At 44.3% G+C, this 24,937-nt stretch overlaps 1 protein-coding gene across 7 annotated transcripts in view; it reads right to left on the bottom strand.

Annotated features, from left to right (window-relative positions):
- smarca2 (SWI/SNF related, matrix associated, actin dependent regulator of chromatin, subfamily a, member 2) overlaps positions 1-24,376 on the bottom strand; it is a 58,326-nt gene extending 33,950 nt beyond the window's left edge. For 2 of the 7 annotated variants that reach the window (XM_056593235.1, XM_056593240.1), the window contains exons 1-17: positions 24,241-24,376; positions 23,522-23,584; positions 22,981-23,211; positions 21,446-21,575; positions 20,509-20,967; positions 19,685-19,786; positions 16,220-16,469; positions 13,633-13,759; positions 11,930-12,103; positions 10,515-10,688; positions 8,568-8,744; positions 6,664-6,714; positions 6,172-6,302; positions 4,307-4,364; positions 3,666-3,769; positions 2,048-2,195; positions 107-270 (exon numbers count right to left, since the gene is read on the bottom strand). In XM_056593235.1, the coding sequence (XP_056449210.1) occupies positions 107-270; positions 2,048-2,195; positions 3,666-3,769; positions 4,307-4,364; positions 6,172-6,302; positions 6,664-6,714; positions 8,568-8,744; positions 10,515-10,688; positions 11,930-12,103; positions 13,633-13,759; positions 16,220-16,469; positions 19,685-19,786; positions 20,509-20,967; positions 21,446-21,575; positions 22,981-23,211 (2,480 nt within the window). In that variant the 5' untranslated portion in view covers positions 23,522-23,584; positions 24,241-24,376. The other 5 variants (XM_056593239.1, XM_056593241.1, XM_056593236.1 and 2 more) reach the window with 4 other exon arrangements.
- Positions 24,377-24,937: the final 561 nt, after the last annotated feature.

Raw genomic sequence — 24,937 nt, 5'->3', positions numbered from 1 at the left:
CAAAGCAAGAAAATAAAAAACCCTTGTCACGGAGTTGATGTTTTGGTTTCAGCCTGAGGCTGTAATGTCAAAGTCCACCCCAAGGGGGCAGCAGAGAGGTACTAACGAGAGGGGAACGATGATCAGGTAGGGCCCGTTGAGCCTCTTGTGCTCCATCAGGTAGGTGATGAGGGCGATGGTCTGGATGGTCTTGCCGAGGCCCATCTCGTCTGCCAGGATGCCGTTCAGGTTGTTGTTGTACAGGGACACCATCCACTCCAGTCCCTGGACCTGAGGATCACAAGGAGACACCGGGGGGACCATGGTCCATGAGGTTCTGGGTTAGGAGCCCCACGTTCAAGGGTCAGGATTAGCCTACACGTGTGGGGCATCCTTGAGCAAAGTGCCAAACACCTAATGACGAGGAATGGCAAGCGCATTCCCAGTTTGGAATAAAAACAATCTTTAAACTTAAGCATGGCTAAGTTCATCAGCCTTCAACCCGCTCCCTTGTTAATCAATGAGCATTTCCACACCTCAGGCTCCTCGCAGACTAAAGCGGGAGCACGTTCTTTATTTAAGCTGGGTGTCTTGTTTTTCCTTGTAAACCTAGCGTTGCTTTACTCCGCTGATAATGTCTGCCTCCGGTATGAACACAAGGATTCCAAAAGAGTCTCCTCAGCTTCCGTCCGCCCTCTACGCTGGAGCTTCAGGTGTCTTTAAGTACAATCCTTCAGGGCCATGACAGCCACGCGATCCACAGCCAAAGGCCAACCCGCCCTCGTCAAGTAGAGGATATGAACCCGTGTAGAACTTGGAATACTATACCGTTCATGATTCAAAAAGGTTGACACAATAAGCTGTTGACTTTAGCACAGACTTTAGGCTCTGACACGCCAGGGAAATGTCACGTATGTGCTTCAGCGGTATCAGTAGGAGGGTAGCGTTGCGTTCAGCCCGGGAGCTTTTGCATAACAAGCAGGCAAATTAAAAACGAAAAGTGGAATAAACCATTGCCTTAGTAACAAAGACAGCTATTATAGCAATTCCCAAATACAATACAAAAAAATACAAGATTTGATAAAAACATGGCATATGCAAAGTACCAATGCTACTGCCTCAAGATATGTCTCACAGGGAGACAGTTTAGTTGAAGAGGGAAACTGTTTGGAGCACGTCTTGTTTGACGTCTTTCCAGACTAAGGTGGGCGATCTCCACTTTTTTAATCAGTGAAAACCTCTCCCTAAGCAACTGTATAATTATGTGACAGTGAATCGTATATCATCTGTTTCCGATGTGCCATGTGCTACGACGCTCTCTTCTGTCACATCGTCGAAGCAATTCTCTGCAAATCACTTATTTCCCCATTCTTGTTTCATCATTTAGAATCCCACCCATTGGTGGCCAATAGGTGGCACTCTTCCCTCTGGCCTTAACATCAATCCCGATTCCCCAGTGCAGTGACGGGGACACTGTGCTGTGGAAGGCGCCGTCCTTCAGAGGACACGTGAAACCGAGGTCCTGACTCACTGAGGACATAAAAGACCCCAGGGCACTTATCGCAAAGAGTAGGGGTTTCCCCGGTTCCTGGGCCAACCAGGCTCATTCAATCTGGCCCCCTAATCATCCCCCTGTATAATTGGCTGACTCCTTAACCTGGGCTTGATGTCCCTCTGCCTTGTCAATAAATCAAGCCTGCCTGATTGCTCCGGAAACGGGTTTGGGTGACTTAATCGTCGGAATGACGGTCATTTTGAAATATTCTTTATATTGGGTCGGATGACGCACGCGTGTGTTGAAGAAAAGGGACTCCGTTACGCAAAATCACACGTTGATTGAAGAAAAAATGGAGAGCCTTGGAAATATGTGCAACATCTACAAAAATGTAAACAAAACAACAACTGAGTAGAATGTCAACAAGAGCTGAAAATTGCCGGGTGGCTGATTGCTGCGAAAAAACCGTCTAAAGGCGGTTTGCCGCGAGCCATTATAAAGCGAGTGATTGCTGGTGTGTGGACGACAGGGGGACGGCGCTGCCAGCGAGCAGCACGGGATGCTCCCTATTACCTGATAGTGTTTCAGTAAACCGTTGACGAGCAGTGTGGACTGCTTCTCCACCCTCTCCACGACGGCGTGAGCCACACCGTAGTAAGACTGGGAGCTGGGCTCCCCGGTGGGCTCGCTGTACTCATCGTCCACATCCTGCTTGACCGACCTGGTGGGGCGGAATCACAAACAGTCCACTGTGAGTTGTGAGGTACAAAGGCCATGTCTGTTATCATCCCGCAACTTTTCTAATTGGTCCGGTATTGAGCGAGAACGCTGTAGAAATATTCAGGGTCATCTTTTGGGCCAATAGTACATGTCACTCTTAAAGTGCTTTTTGTTGGCTATCGACAGGCTCACATTATAGCAAGGCCCCCTATAGAGATATAGTTCCTTTGTCTCGCTCGGTCCGTTGGGTATTATGTTGCTCAAGGAGAAGTTTTGCTCTGAAATCTTGTTGTTGCAGGATATTTCACCATTGTCATCACAATCTCAACTTTCATTCACCCATATCTTTAAGATAACACTAAGCTAGGCTTTCTGTTGTCCAACACAACAAACTCTCCTCTCTCAAGCTTACACTTCCACCGTTTACAGAGAGAACAACTAAGCTCTCGGGACACTTGCTCTTGAGCCAGACTCGGTTGGACACAGTAACAAACAGACCGAATCAAGAAAAAGGGAAAAAATATTATATTATTTCCCGGTAGAAACCCTCGCCATAATGATAGAATATAATCTAGGCATGTCAGTGGCAAAAAAATTCCATTAGAACCAAAGTGATCTGAGAAAACAATGTTTTCCTTTAAGCATGGAAAATGATGCGCCATGAAATCCATTGGAGGCCACCTCATTTCACACTATTGATTTCCTTGACTTCCAGATTTAGCGGATGGATTCTATTTTCCCTCCAGGCCGTCTAGCCAGGCGGGCGACCCATTACCGCACACTCATGTGGCCAAGCCAGGCCACTCACACATATTTTATTTGATGCTTTAAGATCCTTTACTCGACACTTGAATGAACCATATGGTTGAGTTTTATCAAGGTTCAGGATTAGACTAATGCTGTGGCCCCGGGCTCCCAAAGAATAGAACTCGGATCCGGCTAAACCGGAGAATTCTCGACTACATTAATTATAAGAAATGTGTCTTCTGTTGTACTTTACTAATTAATTGTATTCCTTAACAAGAGGTTGCAGATAACCTTTCTTTATATTTGCAATGTTGTGTTCAGGAATCAGCATACAGTGAATATCCTATTCCCTGTAGATAACACAGAGTGACTGTGATGCACCTTCTGCTGATTCAGCCTCTGTGCTCATCCTGTATCCTCAATCAGGGTTGGTAATATGGAGTGTAATCAGCAGACCCTTCCTTTACTCTTCCTCATCGTATATATATCCAGCCCATCAAGATAAACTTCAAACTATTCATAATCTCTGGCAAAGTTTGTGTTTAAACAGGGAAGTGGAACTCAAGTGCGGAAAGTGAAAACTCAGCCTTTGCCTTGATGATTTCTTTCACGTTCCCTTGGATATTGCGGCAGCTTGATAAGCCACCGAAAGCCCTGCGGTGGTTCTAGAGATTTAGTCATGGAAAACAAAGGAGAGGAAGAGAAAATATGGACGGGCACGCACTCGATGATGTCCATGGCTGCCGGCACGGGAGCTTCCTCTCTGGGGGGATCCATTAGGCTCCTCTCCTCGCCACCGTCTCCCCTGGGGGCCCCTTCCTCTTCCTCCTTCAAAAACAGGGTGGAGAACGCAGGCAAAATAACAATGGGTCCTGAGTGCCACAGCTGGTTGGGACGCAGGCAACAAACAGACAGATACAAACAGACAGATAGAGGGGAAGCCCCCCCAAGGAGTGCATGTGCAGCTACCGCCCCCTGGTGGAGGCCGTTTGATTTTAGGACTCTCTCTCCCTCTCTCTCTCTCTCTCCCCCATCTCTCTCTCCCTCCCTCTCTCTCTCTCTCTTCCCCCTCCCTCTCTCCCCCATCTCTCTCTCTCCCCCCCTCTCTCTCTCCCCCCTCCCTCCCCCATCTCTCCCCCCTCCCCCTCCCTCCCCCCCTCTCTCTCTCCCCCATCTCTCCCCCCCTCTCTCCCTCCCCCATCTCTCCCCCTCCCTCTCCCTCTCCCTCTCCCTCTCCCTCTCTCTCTCTCCCCCTCCCTCTCCCCCTCCCTCTCTCTCTCTCTCCAGACTGCGCCGAGAGTGACCAAGGGTTTGACATTTCCATTCTTTCAGGAGTAGGTGTTCCTTAATGAGAAGGTTACAGACCTCTTCCTCGAACTCCGAGCCACTGTCCTCGCTGTCTGAGCGAGGTGCAACTTCGTATCTGCCGGAAGGAAGAAAGATAGGGTCACAAAAAAGGATTTCAACAAGCAAACCTCCATGCCCAAAAAACGCTGCCGTACACATGGTAAAACCAACACCAAACTATTTGCAGTTTGCATAGAACATCATTTCCATGACCCATGACCCTTGACAGTTACATAGTATACATCTATCAAAAAAGAATCAGTCTCATGCAACATGTATTAAATAAATCTAGCTGGCTAGATTGATCATTTTCAATCAGTTACTCGCTTGATAATACCAAGCAAATATTTTTTAAGAAGGTTCTCAATTTATTGTTTGTTTTTTTATTGCTTTTTCTTCTGGCACTGGCTGGCATCTTCCCCTTTATAATGGCTGTCCCCGAGAATAGGGAGCGAGCCATCAGTGTGCATCAATGCTTATTGATGGATACAGCCCAGGCCAGCCATAAACGACGTGCAGGAAAAAGGGTAGATAGAAAGACGCAAGCATCCGTCCGCGAGAGATAAAAAAAAGGACGTGAGGTGAAATGCCCACAAAGGTGTCGGCACTGCCTCCGTATCTATCAATTCCCATGGGCCGATCAGGTTGGCTAGTTTCAGAAAGTTGAGAGTTTTGCAAGTGCCGCGGCCGATTGTTTCAAAATTTCAAGTGCATTGCGATTGAGGGCTCAACAACGCTCATGGCAGAATCACCTAACTCGATTCATTTCATCTAAGTTTCAACAAACTAAAGTTCGGTTAAAGTTTCACATTGGTAAAGCCAGCCTACAACTATGTTAGAACCAAGCATGCAGATAGATGCAGATAGACCCATCTACATTTTTTAAGTCAGCAGGAACATTTTTGATTTAATCTTGTCATACAAAACCAATACATGTTTCCTCTGTTCTGTGCTTATGGTGCGTTTTAATATCCATCCGTCTCGGAGGTCCGAGGACGTTGCCTAGCGACAAGCACAAACACGCCCCTTTTCCTCGGACGGCGATCTCGCCATCTCGGTTGAACTCAGTGGTGACCGAGCGAAATTCCGAGACAGAATTCAAGATGGCTGCGCCCATTGTGACTTGAAGTATGAACTGTTTTCATTGTGCTTGGACCACTTTGGTGGCTTAAATTGTAATTTCAATCACTAGTATTACTGCAATACCTTACTGCGTCCGTATCTCTGCCTATGTACACAAATATATTGTATTTGTGTACAGCACTTCGGTCAACTACTGTTGTTTTAAATGTGCTATATAAATAAACTTGACTTGACTTGACTATGGCCTATAGCCTACTTATATTGGATCGCCTGGTCCTCTGCCAATGCTACCGCGACAACAGCTTTCCGGGTGGCGTCCATGTTTTCCTCCAACGACCGAGCGAAATAATAAAACGCTTGAAGTGTGGGCGTGGCGTCAGATCCGAGATCCGAGTCGGTTCGCAGAGAATACTCGAACGCACCATTACTCTGTCTCCATAGGATGTATTTTGTGAGGTCCCGTTTGACAGTTATATTTCATAAAAATGTTATGGCCATAGACTTATTACGAGAGGCAGCTATTCAATTCCCGCCCGCAATGAGCCAGATATTGATTGTTCCTGCAGCTGGTTAAAAAGATCTCAGACAACGTAAATACCGATGGGTGACGTCAAAGACGCTACGTCCATCTTTTCTTTACAGGCTATCGTGAAAAAAGAGTACCATGGTCATCTACAGTGCTTCACACACATGTCACAGTGATGGAAGTAACTCACTTCTGTATTTAAAAAGCTAAACAACCTTCAGTGATGAAGGCCACAATAAAGCACATGTTTAGTGTCTAGCGGCTGGAAAATTACCCAGGGTTCATCTCTAGCCAGGCTTCCAGCTGGCTGGATTTCGGAGCTTCTGTTCCCTGCAAAACTTTGCCGGTCTCTGTTTGAATTACTTTGACAGGTAGCTCGCTCATTTGGCTGCTATCGTCCATGGGCTGCGAGAGACACACAGAAAAGAACAGAGACATTTGCCAAACCTTTGATGCAGATCCCCAAACTCATGTGAATGTTGGATGATTTCATCTGATAACTGGTTGACACATTTCTGACACATCATCTAGACGTCACATGCATAGAGAAAAGACAAATAGACAGACAAAACTGCTGCAACTTTACACAAAAAAAAGCAATACGTGTGTGTGTGTGTGTGTGTGTGTGTGTGTGTGTGTGTGTGTGTGTGTGTGTGTGTGTGTGTGTGTGTGTGTGTGTGTGTGTGTGTGTGTGTGTGTGTGTGTGTGTGTGTGTGTGTATGTGTGTGTGTGTTTTCATGACCACTTTGTTCAAAGCTTTGCTCACCTCTCCGTCGGGGCCTATGGCGCTGGTGCCTTCACCACCTCCGTCGGGCTTCTGGGTGCAGTGCAACCAATCAGAGAACACGTAAGAGACAACATGAACAATACAGCACACACATTACTTGTCAAGGGTAACGCAGGGTAACGCAGGAAAACGTAGGGCTAAGGCAAAACCGTGGCAAACCCAGACTTCGTGTTGTGCCCAGTGCAGGCAAGCTCTGCACGGCTTGCTCCAACCCACTCTCCATATACTGGGGGTGTGTAGGGCCAGAGCCTGCAGGATCACGAGGGATCCCCATCACCCTTAAGATGGCCTGTTGAAGCTGCTACGGTCATGCAAACGCCTTCACTGCCACGCAACACGGAACCGAACCGGCTGAGACTGAGATTCTTCCCCCAAGTTTCAGGAACATCAATGCCAACCCGAGCAGTGTCCCCTTTGCGACACTCACACACATCTCTGACACTGAAAATCTCAGTCTCACTCTTCTGTTCTGCCTACGTTCTGGCAACAGTCACCTCTTCGTTGATTTCACTGTTTATATTCTGCAATAAAATACCATTGCTATATATTTATTAATCCTTTGCCATTTATTTGAATCACATTGCATCTTTTATCTTTTTATCTTACATTGCACTTCTTCTACGGCACCGTCACTTTTTCACTTTACTATATTCTTTTGAATCTTCAATCTTGTGTTTCCCCGATGGCACGCAGAGCCCCCTGAAGACATTTTTCTGTGGTGCATTCCTCAAAGGTTAAGAATAGGGATGGTGTGAGTCATCGATCAGCCGTCGGTGACGTGCATCCACCGTCTTTTTGTCCCTCGATCTTTCTTTTTTTCTTCACAAAGGCTTTGCATGTCACAACGACTCAATTTATTCAACGTAGGTCTTACGTAAATAAGCAAAATAAGCCTAAATCTCCACGACGGGACCTCTATCAGCAGACTGCGTCCCAGACTGTCCCCAGACCATATGTTTTAAAATGGTTGTTTTACCTGCATAATACGGCAGAGCAAATACCAATCGCTAGGCCACTTCAACTGGTGGGTTGTGTTACTTTATTTTATTCTTCCAGGAATCGGACTACTACTTTTGTATTCTGTCGTTTAGCCGAGCTCATCCTGGGTGAAATACTGCTCTAGCTCTATCCATTGTGCATAAGGGTGAGTCAAATGAAGTGATAACCGCCCCTTTTATGTGAATGCGCATTTAAAAAAAAAAAAAAAAGCGGAACCTAAAGCGGAAAACCTGGCTCGACTAATTTAATCTAAAGTGAGCGTCGTGGTACCATTTAACTCTGATTGCGAGTTGCGCCTCTGTCGAGCCAGGCTTTCCCAAGAAAGCCTGGGTATGTTCAGCGAGGTTCGTCGTACACCCCACTGGGGCGTAACATAAACAAACAGTGCAATTATCCACAACTAAGAGCATTGGCCCAAGTCCTGATTAACAGGGGGATTGTAGATGAGGACACCTCTAAAATAGATGACGATCAAGAGAAACAGAAGTTGGTGGAGCTATTTGAAAGTGACTTTAACCAGCTGCGTCTTCTTTGCTCTGCTGTTCCCTATTTTATTGCTGACTTGGTGAAAATAAAGAATGTCAGCCAGCTGAGTTAATACATCGCCTTGTTCCACCACCTGCTGTGTACATCTTGGTGGCATCACCCTCCAACATGAAGCACCCTGGCCTTTGGCAGATAACAAAATATAAGGGAAAGCACAGCAATAATATAATAGAAAAACACACACACACACACACGCACACAAAAACCCGCCCACCAGCCCACCCAATCACACACACACACATAAACCCGCCCACACACATACACACACACCCACTCTATCACACACACACACCAACACGTCCCATCATTATATCGCCACCAGGTGGCGCCCTGCTGACCTTCCTCCTCTTCTTCTTCTTCTTCTTCTTCTTGCCCTTTGCAGCCTGCGCGGCCTTGTGTTCGTACACCAGGTTGGTGAGGTTGGCCACGTACTCGTCCGTCTGCTGCAGCAGGTAGGCCAGCCTCTTGTCCTTCTTCTGGTCGATGAGCTTCCTGTAGCCCTCCTCATCCTCAGCCTGTGGTGGTGAAGGGACAATGGGAGGGGATGGATGGATGGATGGATGGATGGATGGATGGATGGATGGATGGATGGATGGATGGATGGATGGATGGATGGATGGATGGATGGATGGATGGATGGATGGATGGATGGATGGATGGATGGATGGATGGATGGATGGATGGATGGATGGGGGTTATTGAGAGATAATAGCTTTACAAAACAACAGGGCCATGAGGGAGCAAGCCGGAGGAGAGTCAACAAGGGTTAATGGGGGAATTGCCAATGCTGGAGAGGGTCAATCCTAAGGTGGGGGCGATTTTACGAACGAAGGGTGTATCGTGGTTCGATAATGTGATGTCGGCGTGCAGATCAATAGAGTCAAGAAATGGTTATCGAGTTATAAGCGCTTGTGACACATTTGGAAACTGATCTCGAGTCTGGCTTACCCCCTGCTGCGGACACTTGAGCATACGGAATTTGATCTAACCTCAGCCAATCAGGGAGAGTGCTCGAGTACAAGGCACGAGGCCTGTTATAGGGAAGGCGCTCAAATGGCTGCTGGTGCTAGCACCACGAATTGGCACAGGATTAATGTCGGAATACTTAAGTTCGGTGTGTCGGATAAAGGTAAGATTTAGCATACATGGAACATTTTATTTCTTGACTTTAAATCTTCCATTCCTCAAACATGCCTATTAGACTTATAATGGATTTGTCATATTATTTAGGCATGAAACGAGAACGAATAAAAATTGATGTCCAGATGAATGCTTCCACCCTATCGCAGAAGAGAGTGTAGCAGCTTATGGCACAATAAGGGGAGATAATGCACATGGTGTGCATTATCCATTTCAGTTATATGGGTTTGGTGGTTGATGAAGAATAACAATTTGACAAGAAAAACAACAAAAAACAACGACACTTTTCTGATAAAGTATTTGGGAAGTCTGTCGCTTGCTTTGGCTACTGCTTGGTCAAAATTACTATCAGATTTATTCTCATTTTCTTTGTTGTTGTTTTTGTCATATTCATATTATTCTTGCTCCAGGGACTCGCGGAATTGAGACAGCTCATTCGCAGTAAGAGAACCGTGATAAAGCATAAATTCACAACCCTCTCCGTGCCTGGTGTGGATATGCTTAATGCTTAGAAAAGTTGAAGCTTGTGAACTTTTGTGATGTTTTTTCCCCCCCTGTTGTCATGAAATTGGGACTTCAGATGAATTTTTCCTGATGTTATACGCACAGCTGTCTACGCAGAGTTAGTAGGCAGGCTCTGGTGTTGAAAAGGATCAGACACACACATGCACACACTGCGTCGAGGGGAGCCTAGTTGATCTTTCAGAATCAGCGCCTTCAGATCAATGCTTTCACAGGGAGCAAAGAACATCGATAAATTTAACAGAGTAAAAGTCCACATAAAATTCTATCAAACAGGGTGAATACTTTTTAAAGATTTGGTCGCATATTCGTCCAAAATGAAATCGATATTGCCTCTGAAAAAAACCTTTTTTTCAGTCTCTGAAAAAGTTTATGTTAAATGTAATTTTTCTTTTTCAGTCGGTGCCACTTTCCAAATGCATCAGCATATATATTTTTTTTTTCTGATTACTGGATTTTATGTATTTTAGTATACGTATTCATACTTATTTATTACTTATTCAAAATCACTCTTCACTATTATGGTAACTGAAATCAATAGATCAACAATCAACATATATTGTTGGTGCTGATTCCTCACACGCTGAAGAGCAAACATTCAACACAACACAAACGGGTCGTACCATGAGTCTCCTCATTCTCTCCTTCTCAATCCGCTCCTTCTCCTTATTCTGCTCCCGCTCTGTGTTCGTGTGCCAGGTGGCGATGGCTTTGGTCAGCTTCAGGACCTTGCCTGAGACAGAGCGGTGGAACTCCTTGAAGTCCTTAGCATGCTGCAGGATGCTGTTCAAGTACTCCTGGAGAGACGAAAGAAAATCGTCATTGTTCCATTTTCAAAATCAAAACAAACAGCTTTTATGAGAAAGAAAAAAAGGCTTTTTACAGTAGGAACGACTTCCACTTTTCTGATGATTGAATGATTAAGTTTGTGGGAAATTATTTATTATCATTCAAACTACAGCCAATTTTCCCCAGTGACGAACCTTTCAAATATAACAGATTTTAATTTTAATGGATATTTGTTTAGGTTATTATTAGCATTCGAGTGATTTCACAAATAGGTGTTTACAAGCTGCAAATTCACACGCACCGCATGTGGTCGGAAGGATAGATGCTAACAGCTAAAACTGTTAGTTCCTGTCAAAGACGCGGTGACGCAAGACCAACCGATTATTTTTCACCGAAGACTAAATCTAAAGTAATGAGTCTTCTGCAAACAACACTACGAAGAAATGGATGATAACGGTGCAAACAACAAAAACAACCTCGAAACAACACCCTCTCTGACAGAGACGGGTAATTGGAAGTTGTTTTGAATGCATTTGAAATGCATTCTATTAGGTAAGAAAAAATACGTATTTTTGAGAAAAGGCGGCAGATGCTTTCAATACGTTTATGAAACTAAAAGGTAATTGGAAGAAAATTCTCGCTCATGTTCGCCAATTACTCCCCAGGCACCGTTGAATGTTCACAGAAGCTTTGTCTTGTTATTTCAACTCCAAACCTTCACTCCCTTCTCTTCCCCCTCTTCTCTTTTTACCAAATTCCCTTGAATGACATACTATGTTAATCTATTCTGACTCGGACTGGAGAACATCCATTATTTAGCAGCGTGTCTCTTTCAGAGAAAACAGAGAATGGTTTTATGCTAAAAGTTGTATGTACTTTTGTTTGAAGAGGCTCTAAGCTTTGACAACTTTAATAGCCCTTCACCCACCCCCCTGTTTTCCACACGGTAATTGTTTGGTTTAAATCCGGTATATCAGTAACGACAATAAGGACCACTAGACAACGGATTATCCCCCATTGTGGCCTGATAACTAAAAAAAACTCAGGATTATCTGCCTTACTTATGCATGTGCTTGCTACTCTAACAACTCTGCACTCTTTTCTGTTTGTTTTTCAAACAAAAAAAACACAGAAATACACCAGTTGAAGGTTAAATATCTGAAATGAGCAAATGCCGAAACGAAGAAGGTTGTAAACGACGGTGGCCATGACAGTGGTGCCACGCCCTGTCGGAGCGGGCCCGCGTCACCTGGTGCTTCTGCCGGCGCTTCCTCTCCTGCTCGATCTTCTGCTGCTTCTCCAGCTTCTCCGTCATGCGCGCCTCCCTCAGCGTCTGCCGCTTGCTGCGCTTGTACGCCTTGGAGTTGAGCGCCGTCTCCAGCGTGGTGTCCCGGCGCACGCTGCTCACCACCTCCTGTCTCAGCTGGGGGGGGGACGACGACAGAGAGATCATTTAGCGCATGGGCGCCAGGACTCCAGGGATGGAAGTTTACTTTTTGAATGATTTTTATGGGTAGTCGAAATCCAAACACAGAATTTGAATGTATATATTTACACAAAGCGTTATTAATATTAATAGCTTCAGTCATTCAAGGTGAACTAAGTGGGCGTTGGAATCATGGTTCAGTCGTTGTGCATCTCTTGTCCTCAAGCCTAGCCGCGGGGCTCAGTCCCCAGTGTCTTTGATATCAGAGTAACAGGCACCCAACCCTAACATCAGTGTTGGAGCACGGCAACAGTTTGACCAGAGGGCAACAGCCGTGCCCATCTCAGGGAATTAAACCAAAATGCCCCGTTACATTAATGTATCCCAATAATTCCCTTCTGGGGGAATGAAAAGACACGTCTCTGCTCAGGGGCCGAGGGATCGAAAGGCTTTGAGGCATCACCATCTCATCCCGACAGCCGCATACCAAACAGCGTTCTCATTCAATAAGAGGAAGTGACTATGTTACGCATTGGCTCTTGACAGTTCATAAAGCATAGAACTTATTTCATATTTTCCCTGGGTTAAGATTGAAAATATTTTAAGACAAACAGCAATGCGATTAAATATTAAATTTGCAGATCCACGATTTTTACGTTAGTTATTAAACAGGGCTTTTTCTCTTTATCCCGACAATTATTAAAACATTAAGCCCATAGCAAATACAATTTATCATACGAGTTACCAAGTGCATCAAACCGATTTAAACCCTGACTTTAGCAAGGAAATTGACGGGTAGACCTCCCCAAAGCATTCATAGATTGAACAAATAGATGAGGAAATTGAATCAGGTGTGTGGTTGTAATGAGGTTAACATCCCAAAGGAAAGAAGTCATTTTCATTTCCACTGTATAAATAACACAAAGTGAATGAAATTGCTGTCAATAAATGAACAAGCAATTCAAGCAATGCACTGGGAAAAAAATAGGATCGTTTGCGATGTGCAAAGCCAATTATCAGCTAGTTTGAGGAAAAATACTTTTTTGATACATTTCTCTCTACCCCCGCAGGTTAGATATGACATTTTATTGTTTTTCATAGTTTTTTGGCCATTTGCTGCCTATGAATAAGCTTTGATAAATGTTTGTGATTGACTAAAAACCTTAGAGAACCCTGAGAAAACCCCATAGAAACAAGGAAGAAAAATGCCACGTTTCTTTGTTTCAGACCCACATTTTATGTTGTTGTGGATTTGTGTGGCAGAGAAAAGCGGAGGAAGACATATATAGACAAATATTAGATAATCCGGCCTTCAACACACAGCGTGGTAACAACAATTGACCACATTTAACTGGACAAAAACACATACCGTATATCTTTTATATTATTTTACTGGCTGATGAATTTCATGATAAAATCCAGATATACATTATGAACATGTTTGCCACTGCCGAGGCCCTAAAGTGTACAGGCACGCCTTCTTCCGGAGGGGTGAGTCCGGGTAACGCGAAGCACTGGTTGAGTACCTGCCGCTGGAAGTTGAGGAGGCGGAGAGCCTTGAGCTCCACGGTGGCCTTGGTGCGGAGGTCAGGGGGCAGGGACCCTGGAAGACTCTCCAGCTCCTGGATGCGGTGGGCGATCCGCGCCTGGAGCCTGCACAGAATACGACAAAGGAAAAGCCCATTATGCAACAATGCTGACCGTGGCAAGGCACAAGACCCAGTGTGTGTGTGTGTGTGTGTGTGTGTGTGTGTGTGTGTGTGTGTGTGTGTGTGTGTGTGTGTGTGTGTGTGTGTGTGTGTGTGTGTGTGTGTGTGTGTGTGTGTGTGTGTGTGTGTGTGTGTGTGTGTGTGTGTAGCTTTGAAAAGGTCTATGTGTTTGACGGAAGATTTCGTTTGCTGGTCCACTGCCTCATTCATCAATATACAATTCGGTGCGAAGTCTGCCATTAAGTAGTAACCACTGAAAAATAACCCATTTATTACTTCTAAATAGTTTTAAACTGATGAATAATTATGCCTCTGGCAAATGATTAGATTAACATTTTAACGTTTGGCATTTTAGATTAGCAATTCTGCGTCTGAACAAGGCCATTATGCTGAATTAATCTACAGTGTTGCACAATTACTAAACTACACTTATACAACTTATTCCAAATGTTAGCATGGCACCAGAGGCCAGGATAAATGTGGAGCTTCACAAACAATTAGTTGGGGCCTGAAACAAATGTGAACAGATGGAATGGGAAACCATTTCAATAGGCCTACATGCATGGCTGTTTCTATTGATATAATCAATTCTAATCACAACCTGGACACCCAAGGTTCCTCAGATGGCCTTCAATTTCTAAGAGAGATGAAGTGCCTCAACTTTCACGCTCGATGGTCTGTCAGAGGCGTGAATAGAGGGATCGATTGGGTATGCAAGGTTAAGGGAGGTGGCCGACTTTTACAGGTCCCAGAACACAGAGAACATGAACCGCCCGCTCCCACCGTCTCCAAAGCCCCAACAGCTCCTTTTTTCCCCGACCTGATTACGGACTAAACCCCACACCTCAGGACTGACTGTTGTTAACCTGGTTATTTGGTATTTATTTAAAAAGAAGAAAATCCTTTACCTCAGGAACCCTGCACATTTTGCACATTTATATTTATACTTATATTTATATTATACATCATACTTATTTATTTATTTATTTATTTAATTAACACACAGGTCACCTACAAACTAACCTGGAAAATTAGTGGTGCTAGAATAGTGATGCTAGAAAACAAGGTAAAAACTAACCTGGAAAATTTGATGTAGGTGACACAGGTCACCTACAAACGGACAGTTACATGTATATAGTGTTTATTTTATCTTATTCAAATGGTTTTGTACTATAATTTTATTTAAATTAGTACATTTATTATCCAGAGTTTAGTGAAATCTGCCTTTATGTACTGAATGTATTCTAGATGATAGTGGTGCTAGAAAACAAGTTAAAAACGGACCTGGAAAATTTGATGTAGGTGACACAGGTCACCTACAAATGGACAGTTACATTTATATACTGTTTTCGCACTTTCTTTTCCCACTGTACTGCTGGTCACCTGTGAATTCCTCCCCAGGGGGATTAATAAAGGACTATCTTATTCAGAGACACCATCAAAATAGGGGGTCAAAGGATGTCGATGGCTATCAAGGTTACATGGCCTTCATTAAACCCGTATCGACATTTTGTGGCCCGAAAAAACTAAATAAGCATTTTGGAATATGTATTTTAATTTAGTAGGCAGAACTATTCTAGAATATTGATAACCGTTAAAGAGCCAGTGAACCTGCTGTTGCAGCTGGAATTTGTACACTAGGAAGTAGGGGTGCGTGTTACGATCCACGGCTACTACATGATACTTTCTTAGCACCATCGTTGTGTATGAGTGCAGTGTTTCCCCCAGCACTGTATGGTTAAGGCGCCGCCTTAACAACAGTAGGGCCCCGCCTTGACTACCAATGTATAAAAAATATATATATTAAAAAAGAAGTTTTTTTTATAATTATCTTTTATTTATTATGCAATAACAAAGTGCAAAACTCTCATAGGGAAAGAAAACATACTTTCATCAAGTACAAAAAATAAAGATAAATAATGCATCACTAATGCTATTCAAACAATAGTCGTGCCATAAAGCTTTTTGAATGGAATTGAAAAGTCGGCATCAGGTGGTTGTATATATTATTGCGAACTGAAACCCTCGCAAATCTGCCTTTATGTACTGAATGTATTGTGGATGATAGAGGTGCTAGAAAACAAGTTAAAAACCAACCTGGAAAATTTGATGAATATGTGAACCTTACTAAATATTTGAACTTTAACAAGGGGCCGTTGATAAGATTGAAGGAATTTGAGTGTCCTTTGTTCAAAATGGTCAGGCCGTCCATCAGCCATCAGTGAGCGAAATCTGCTGTGAGAATGACTGGCCCCTCAATGGGAAATACAAACCAGCGGGCCAGCCACCGTGGCTGGCCCGCTGGTTTGTATTTCCCATTGAGGGGCCAGTCGTAGGTGGCTGAGCCACCTATGACGCATGTTCAATGAATATTGCCAAGCCAAGCGAAAGGAAGGTTCCTTACCTGAACTCTCTCTCCTGAAGGATCCCCACCGGGTCCAGGCCCTGGGGTTTCTGCACCGGCGTGACGCGGTTCTGCTTCTGCTGCAGCTGGATCATGGGAAACCCTTGCTGCCCGGGCCCTTGGGGGCCCGCCATGCCCCCGGGCAAGGGCCCCTGGGGGAGCGACGCGGGCTGGCCCTGCACAGGGAGCCCCCTCCCAGTGGCCGAGGGGAGGTGTTTCTGTGGGCTGTTTGGGTTGTCCCCACTCTGCCCTGGAAAACCAAAAAGATAGGGCGTGGTAAATGTTCAGTAGATAGCCCCCCCGGGGGCCAGTGGAGTCTGTGAGGCACTCACACTCGGCCATCGGTACCGTGCCCAAGTCCGTTTCACACCCGTACCGTGCTCAAGGCTAGATCGTTTGACTAGTGTGAGCGCGCCGACCGTACTCAAGTCCACTTCAATTCCGTGGCCTTAGCACACTTCAGAGAGGTTTTTATTTTGTTAAGAATGAAGACACACGTCTGAGTGTAGGCTACAAACGCGACTAACTATTTACAAGTGCAGAAGCGCCGACATATTCTTTATTTTGCTGACCACTTGTTTTTTTTATCCTGACAAAAGAGCCGTTGCATTTACAACAGAATGAAACCCAATAAACCACCAATGTGTGCAGGGTCCGGGAGGTTAAATCGGGGTTCTAGCTCAAGCAGGCATTTTACCTCGGGGAGTGTAAACGCGCGGAACATGCCGCAAAAAAGGCGTGCATAAAACGGCCTATTTGGCTGTGTAAAAACGCTCAGTGAGAGAGGGCTGTATCTGAGTAGAACGGCTCCAAATAAGCAAAAAAGTCAGTGAAGGGTCAACTGTGTTCTCTGTGTTGTTCTACTAAGCAGCTGACACTTGGTGGTGACGTATTACGTAACTAATAATAATTGTTTGTCACTTTTTTTGTTGTCACGCAATTGTTACTACTAATAGATTTTTAAAGGCTTACCATGTCCAGAAGTCATTAAGAAAATTGCATTTATTTATAGAATGTATATGAGAAAAAAAATCGGAATAAAATTTGATCAGCCTCTCTTTAGTAGCCTTTAGGGGCCACTCACACTAGGGCCGCGGTCCGTGCCCGAGCTCATTTGCATACTAAAGTCAGATGACGTATATACAAGAGGCAACCGTACTCAGGCCCAGTTGAGATTGCCTAGTGTGAGCACAGGCCGGCGCACAGCAGGGGGGGGGGGCAATAGTACTTGAGCACGCTACAGGTGTGAAACGGACTTGGGCATGGTACAGACGGCCTAGTGTGAGTGTGCCTGTAGGCTACTAAGGGGCCACTCACACTAGGGCCGTTTGCCTGTTCCTTGCTGCAGGAAGATTCAGCACGACTCCCCCCCTCACAGTCATACTGCTCCCAAAGGCCGTGGCATGGGCACGATTGCTCCTTCATACATACGTCATCACGTCGTTATACGATAAATACGTCATCACCAAGCGTCCTCGCCGCCATAACAACAATGGAGAACAACAACGTGAATGCTGTCGTCGGCCCAAATTTCAAGTAAACACTCGACTTCACTATCGCACCAACGTAAACCCACTCGTGAACCGCTTGCCGCCATTGTTTAAAATGATTGTTGTGGGGAAGAAGGGCATGGACCTATAAAGAAAGAAGGGTCGCGCAAGGACTACGTCATCCAGCTCACGTTGCGTATCCGCGCGTGTGCACGTGTCATCTCATTAGCATCTGTACTTTGGTCACGGCACACCTCTCCCAAGTGTGCTGTGGCCAAGGGGCTGTTCCGTGCTGGAATACGGATGGCGTGGTCACACTAGCCAAACGCTCTAGACTTTAGTATGCAAATGAGCTCGGGCACGAGGCCGCGGGCCTAGTGTGAGTTGCCCCTAAAGGCTACTAAAGAGAGGCTGATCAAATTTTAATCCGATTTTTTTTCTCATATACATTTTATAAATAAATGCAATTTTATTAATGACTTCTGGACATGGTAAGCCTTTAAAAATCTATTAGTAGTAACAAATGCGTGACAACAAAAAAAGTGACAAACAATTATTATTAGATTTGTCCAGAGTCCCCCTGATATTGCTGTGGAGGCCTTTAAAGGGGTCCATCCACCCACCCTTGCCGGGCCCGACCTTGTATTAAAGGATTTTGTCGCTGGGCAAGAAGAGAGGAAAATGGATCGGCCTTTCACAGCAGTTTCCCATTTGGGCCGGTAACTCCCACATGGCCCCGAGGTGAGGCAATGGGTTAAAGGAGCCATGAGGACAAGGGATGGACCTGCGTGCAATATAGCCCGTCTGGTGTGGGTTTGTGGGCCATTAGTGTCAGGCCATGTTCACACTGTGGTGGGATTAATGTGCTAAATGCGTTTTGACCTTGCGATCCCGCTGGGCCATCGTTTTCAAAGCACGGAAATCCGTTGAGGCTGTGTTAGTGCGTCAGTGGATAAGTCTGAAAACGCAGCATTTGTGTGAGGCCGTGACCATGTATATCAAGTAACTAAAGGTTGCTTTGAATAAAAGGGTTCTGCTAAACGGCTTCATTCAGTTCGAAAAAATGAGAGAAAATGCTAAAGTTGGTAAATATGCTAATATGGATAGGAACGTTTCGACATGAGAATAGCGTTTTCACATTCATCTAGCATAGTGTTAGATGCCTTGAAAGGACTTCAGTTAAATATATGCAGGTCAGGTTTCACGGCAACTCCTTAAGAACTTAAATATCCAATACATAACTCGGAAAATAAGTTGAAACTTTATTTGAACCCTTAACTTTGATAAAAGAGGTTGATTGACCACGGCACTATAATGTAGTCTTTTGAAGCAGAAATACTTTAAACCCAAGTAAGTTTTTCCGCAAACAAGAAAGCTGTGATGAAATGCAAAGTATATATATGAAAAAAATATTAACTGTATATATTATACAAATATACACAGTATAATTGTAAAATAACTAATCTAAAACGTACAGGTAAACCGCGGCATAACGCGGGCCCACAAAACGACTATCCGTATTCGCTCATGTTGTCTGGAATGAGCAACTGAGGAGTCCTTTAAATAGTCATGAACCACTTGCCGCATGGGGCGACAGAGGCAGCCAAAAGAGCTCTGTAATTAATTAATAGTATTCGACAACACACCCATTAACAAGCTCAGTAGAACAATTCGGATATTACTTTGCCGAAAACCTGTGATTAATACCAAACAACAAAGGGCTTTTAGTCGTGGTAAAATCGGTAGTTGGCTAATTGCATTGATAAATCTTCTTGCAAACTACTTCTTACAAAGGGCACCGCAGATCTACAGATCAATGAAGACACGGACGTTTCACTTGCGCGTCTTAAAAGGCAATCACCACGCTAATTGAGGCCCAAAGACATGTCGCATTATATCCGAATTCACGGTATGTCGATCCAAAGTATATCGCGGTTTTAGTGTATAGTGAAAAGGAAAATTACCACATACTGACCTTCACACCAAGACTTGGGTCCAGAGCTCTGACTATGAGCCTGCATGACTGGAGTGGGGCAGGGGCTTGACTGTGAACCGCTTATTGGAACCAGTGGCATGCCTTTGGAAACATTTATATGCCAGATTGTAAGAATTAAGAACAATCCGATGTAACGTGAATATACTGCATCTGCCTGTCTGTTACTCTTGGGTGTAAAACGGCATGCATGCTAGAGTCAAACCTTTTGTGTGCCAGTTAACAGTGCACACAACATGTCTGTTTATCTTAGTATTTCTATTCAACACAGTAAGCTATGCTATCACAGATAGTGTAATTCAGAAACGAATAGTGTGAATTCCGAGGTTTTTGCCGGTCTTCAATTTACTGAGCTCAGTACTCCGAAAGTAACTACGTGATGGCACTTTGAAGTCATGCTCAAGAGAGGCCGACACGCGGAGAAGGATGGACTATGATCCCTCCACGCTGTTTGAATCATGCTGTGGATGTGTGGAGCTCGGTTTAGAAAGCGATACATCTTGACATCATAGAGAGGGTTAAGCTTCTCGGACACTTGTGCACAACCCTTAGGTTCGTGACGCGTTTCATGTATAAAATCGCTCGTTATAATTGCTTATACTCACTCAGACAGGTACGATAAAAAAAACCTGTTTAGCTCGCATCCGCACACTAAGACCTTCATATAGTCGCCACTGTGAATGAGGGAGACCAGTGTCTCTCGAATGAAAATAAAGGTTATTATATTGCATTTTATTGTATAATTAAGTATTCTGGGTTCACTAACACTCTTAACTCGATAAGAAGCACGTTGAGAGTGTTGTTACCTGGAGACCTGTTGTAAGGGTTAGCAGTCGTCACATGCTGCGGCTGCTGCTGTTGTTGTTGCTGCTGTTGTTGTTGCTGCTGCTGTTGTTGTTGGTGGTGCTGTTGCTGCTGCTGCTGCATTGTGGGTAGGCTCCTCTTCCCCTGAACAGCCAACTGGAGGTTCTCAGGGAGAGGTTGGCCGCGGCCCAGGATCTTATAGGCCAAGATCTGGGCTCTGAGCTGCTGCAGCTGCACCGGGCTGAAGGTGGAGGGCCCCCGACTCTGCTGGGTCCCGGCCGCCGCGCCTCCTTGTGGATCCCCGGGAATCATGGGGCTGGACTGGGTCGGAGGCATCTGGGGGGGTGTAGGACCCCCGCTGCTGCCGCCACTGCCTCCTCCTCCTCCTCCCCCACCCCCAGACATGGGGCTGGAGGCGTGGTCGTGGACCCCGATGGGTGATGGGTGGGGCGACATGTATCCTACAGTGAACAGGAAGGCGTCACTACAGATCGACCCGTCACGTTCAACACATTCATCGTTCATGGCACGGATTTAGGGACACATAAATACATGAATAGAAGTCGACATCGCGACCTTTGACACTGTAATTAGCCAATCATGAAAGGTTGTACTTGATTTACAAGAAAAAAAAGAGAGGAATTTTAATATTTACAACCGTTAGCCTGAAATTAAATTTAAAATAGTTACAGCTAAGAAATTATTTTATGATTTTTTTTTATATATATATATATATATATATATATATATATATATATATATATATATTATATGCGCCAAGATATTAATTTAATCGATAATGGGTTAAACCGCAATGAATAATTTCTAAAAATAATAATCCCAATCCTCATTTTTTTCATAGTCTTGCAAGTTTTACACGAATTACAGTTGCCCCAGGCCAAGGACCATTGATGTTGTGTACGGTGCTCTCATAATGACCTTGGCTTTGCGGGTCCATGGGACTCTGGGAAGGCCCCATGCCACTGTGGAGAGACCTCATGCTAACCCCTTTCATGTGGCCGAAGTGCATTGCGTCAGCCATGGCCTTTTCGTGCATCCCCTCCATGGACTGAAAGAAGGAAGAACATCAAATATTTTTAGTTCGGTTTATGACATTGCGATGACACCCGGAGGCACTGAATGCCCATGACCAGAATCCCAGGTTCACAGAGACTGAAAGATTGCAGGGGTCTCCACAGGGTTGCTTGTAATGTTGAAATACTGAGCAGTCTTGAATCTATTTTAGATATTGCAACCAAGAGGAGAAAAGGATCCCACACACTTCACACACACATCCAAACTTTTAAAGATCTTAACTTTTTGAGTCTACAAACTGAAGGACAAGATGGGAACATTTTGAAAATGTTGAAACAAGTCGTCAGCAAACACAGTGTTAAAATAATGCATTTACTGGCATAAGTGTCAAGGAGTGTGGAGGACCTGGTATGGAATTGGAGGGTCCTGCCATTTACTTATATATTTATGGATATCAATCCATAATGATGATATCTTGGAAATGTTATGATTTAGAATAGTACATTTGTTACATATTTGTTTATTTTGTTTGGTATCTTTGAGAGAAGGGACTTCGCAAAAAAGAACAAAAACACATGGTATAAAAATGTACGAATTAGCCAAAAGATTTTTTATCATTAGTCCCAGGCAAAGATGTAACAAAGACTCCCCAAAACACATCAAAGCAAATGCAGAACAGGACATGCGGTTTAAAGATGGGAAAAGGTCCCACAGTTTTTAATGACAGTAAAAGCAGTAACGAAAAATATACATATAGAACATTGCAAACAAATATAAATATAGACAGACATAGGAAATCAAGACCTATAGAACGAGAAGGGCATAGCAAAGCAAGCAGCGGCAAAAAGAGCGTTTAGTGCCAACCTCTGTATGTATTAATCATCCATTCCCTTAATTGGCTACTAGTAAGACGCACACACGCACACGACCTATAAGTGTTTAGAAGTCTGATGTGATATTGAGTTAAATACCACTTTCTTGAACCTCTGACAGACCAGGTTGACTGGCAAAGGCCTTTTTCCTCAACATAATATGCAATCCCCTCTTATAGACACCTAGGGACATGAATTGGTTCTTCTGTTACAAATAGCTCTTTTAAGCCAATGTCCATAGGCACATCTTGAAATTTGGCAATCCAGTGGAACAGGAAATGAAATTGAGGGCAACACAAAGTTTTAACAGGAACTACGGCTACATCCAAGAACAGGATATGGCAGTTACATAAAAGTTCATAGCTTAATAATGTCTTTGACAAAACTATTTTACAATGAATACATCCAGTTCAAATTTTGAATCATGAGTGATAAATAACTAAATAATAAAATGTATGTGTGTGTGATGCATGACAGCCAAACTGCTTTCAGCTACTGTCCCGATATGTTGACAACACCAAGGTTAGTAGGATCAACACATTGCCAAGGAGATGTTGTTGCCATTACCTTGTGCATAGGATGCATGCCATCCTGGGAGTACTCCCCCTGGCCCTGCAGGCCGTGAGGTGCACTGGGGGTGCCTGGCCCAGAGCTAGGACCCATCATACTGTGGACAGAGCCTGGTGAGGGGTCTGAGCCCGGGCTGGGTCCTCCTAGGTTGGGGCCCGGAGATAAGCCTGCCGCTGGGGACGGGCCGGAACGAGACATGCTACTTGATTGGTCTCCAGGGTTTGACATCTGCTGGAATATTGGAAGGGATAATGGATCACTGAATAGATTAGTCATCACAGATTTCCATCAATATTTAACATTCTCTAAAGGGGAGATATTCCTTGGCCCTTAGAGGGCTTTAAGAAGGGAGGAATTATAAAAGGTGTAGCCCTTTCAGGGGTTTACTGTGATCATGGGCTATACAAATGAAACAGACTTGCCTATATTAGGATTCTACAAAATACACCATACATACAAACAAGCAAGCGAGGAAGGAACACTGGTTGGACCTCCATTAGAACTATAGTTTATTGTTCCGAAAGTGACGGAGGCGCACCTTCAAATATTCATGCCTTGGCTTATTCCCTTACTGACGATGACTCTTCTTGGCATGTATGGCCTGTGGAAGACAATGTATTAGGTATTGAAAAGATTTCAGTATTCGAATGCATGCATACATTTGTTATAACAGACACAGACACACGAAGCTGATGCTACTTTCGGTCTGTTTAGATGTATAGCGCAGGCGCGCACACACACACCAATTGCGGATAGGAGGAGAAGAAGAAACATGCAGTCAAATCGACCCTATAATGTTATATAAAACAAGTTAATGTCTAGTTGGTAACTAACGTTGCACCCAGGGCACACGTTGTACATGTATAAACTCGTAGTCCTTGTTGACATGAGAATGGGAGGTAACGTTGTGAGCTGGGTACAGTTTTTTGCGAAACAATATTTGGATTTCAGCGCGGTCTCCCAGACCTGGAAGCCACCATTTACAAATCAACCACCAAGGTGAGGAAGGTCCACCAGACAGCGTCGATATTCAAAAAGGAACTGCGTGGACCTAAACACTCAATACGGCAACTCTAAATGTACTACAACATAATGCGTGAACACACCGCAGGCCCCTTGTTGATTAGTGTTCACTAAGCTTAATATCCGCTAGCTGCTCGCTATTGTTAGCAGTACTCATAAGTGCGTCCGAAGTTTACAGTGCAGATCGAGTTCAGCCTTTAGCATGCTGCGTAATACGACGGTAGACGCGATTACCTTTGGCCAGAACTACAACGGCACGGGTTAGCAGGATATGTCTTCACAACGTGACACTACAGTGTCAAGTTTCCTCCCCTCTCAATGTTGTGCTGTCACATAATAAGTCATGTTTTGTGGGCATAACTGATTTGTCAATAGTACAGGAAATTCCTCCCTGCTGTGTACCGATTGGCTGAACGGCGCATCCATCATTTCGCTTTTCTTTTTTGGGGGGGGGGGGGCTTGCAATTGCCTTGATGTTGAACTTTACAAGTTGTACATGCATGGTTATAATAAAGTATGGGTTTATTAAACCCCCTTTTTTATTTTGGTTGACAGAATAGCCGTGATATCCGTGCTTGCTTCCTACTCTGTTCGGAAGCTTCATGCGAAACAAAACCCCAAAAATGTTTTTGTGCATAGCCAGTTCCAGTGTGGGCGTGATCTATCCCAAACAGACAGACACATAGACACAGACAGCCAGACAGGCAGAGTGTGTGTGTCCAACTCAATGAACACACGGAGGCAGTATTGGTCTATCTAGTTTCGCCCTTGCCTTGACACCGAGAGATCGTTACAAAACAAATAGGCATACGTCAGTTATGTTCAGATGGATGGATTGTTCTACACATCAGCCTAAACTGCGGTTCATCTAATGTGGTAATAATATTATTATTATTAATAATAATAATAATAATAATAATAATAATAGTAA

Source organism: Gadus chalcogrammus, chromosome 6 (assembly GCF_026213295.1).
Source record: "Gadus chalcogrammus isolate NIFS_2021 chromosome 6, NIFS_Gcha_1.0, whole genome shotgun sequence".
Taxonomy (NCBI): Eukaryota; Metazoa; Chordata; class Actinopteri; order Gadiformes; family Gadidae; genus Gadus; species Gadus chalcogrammus.
The sequence above is the reverse complement of the archived record's forward strand: the minus strand, read 5'-3'. Positions and strand labels throughout refer to the sequence as shown.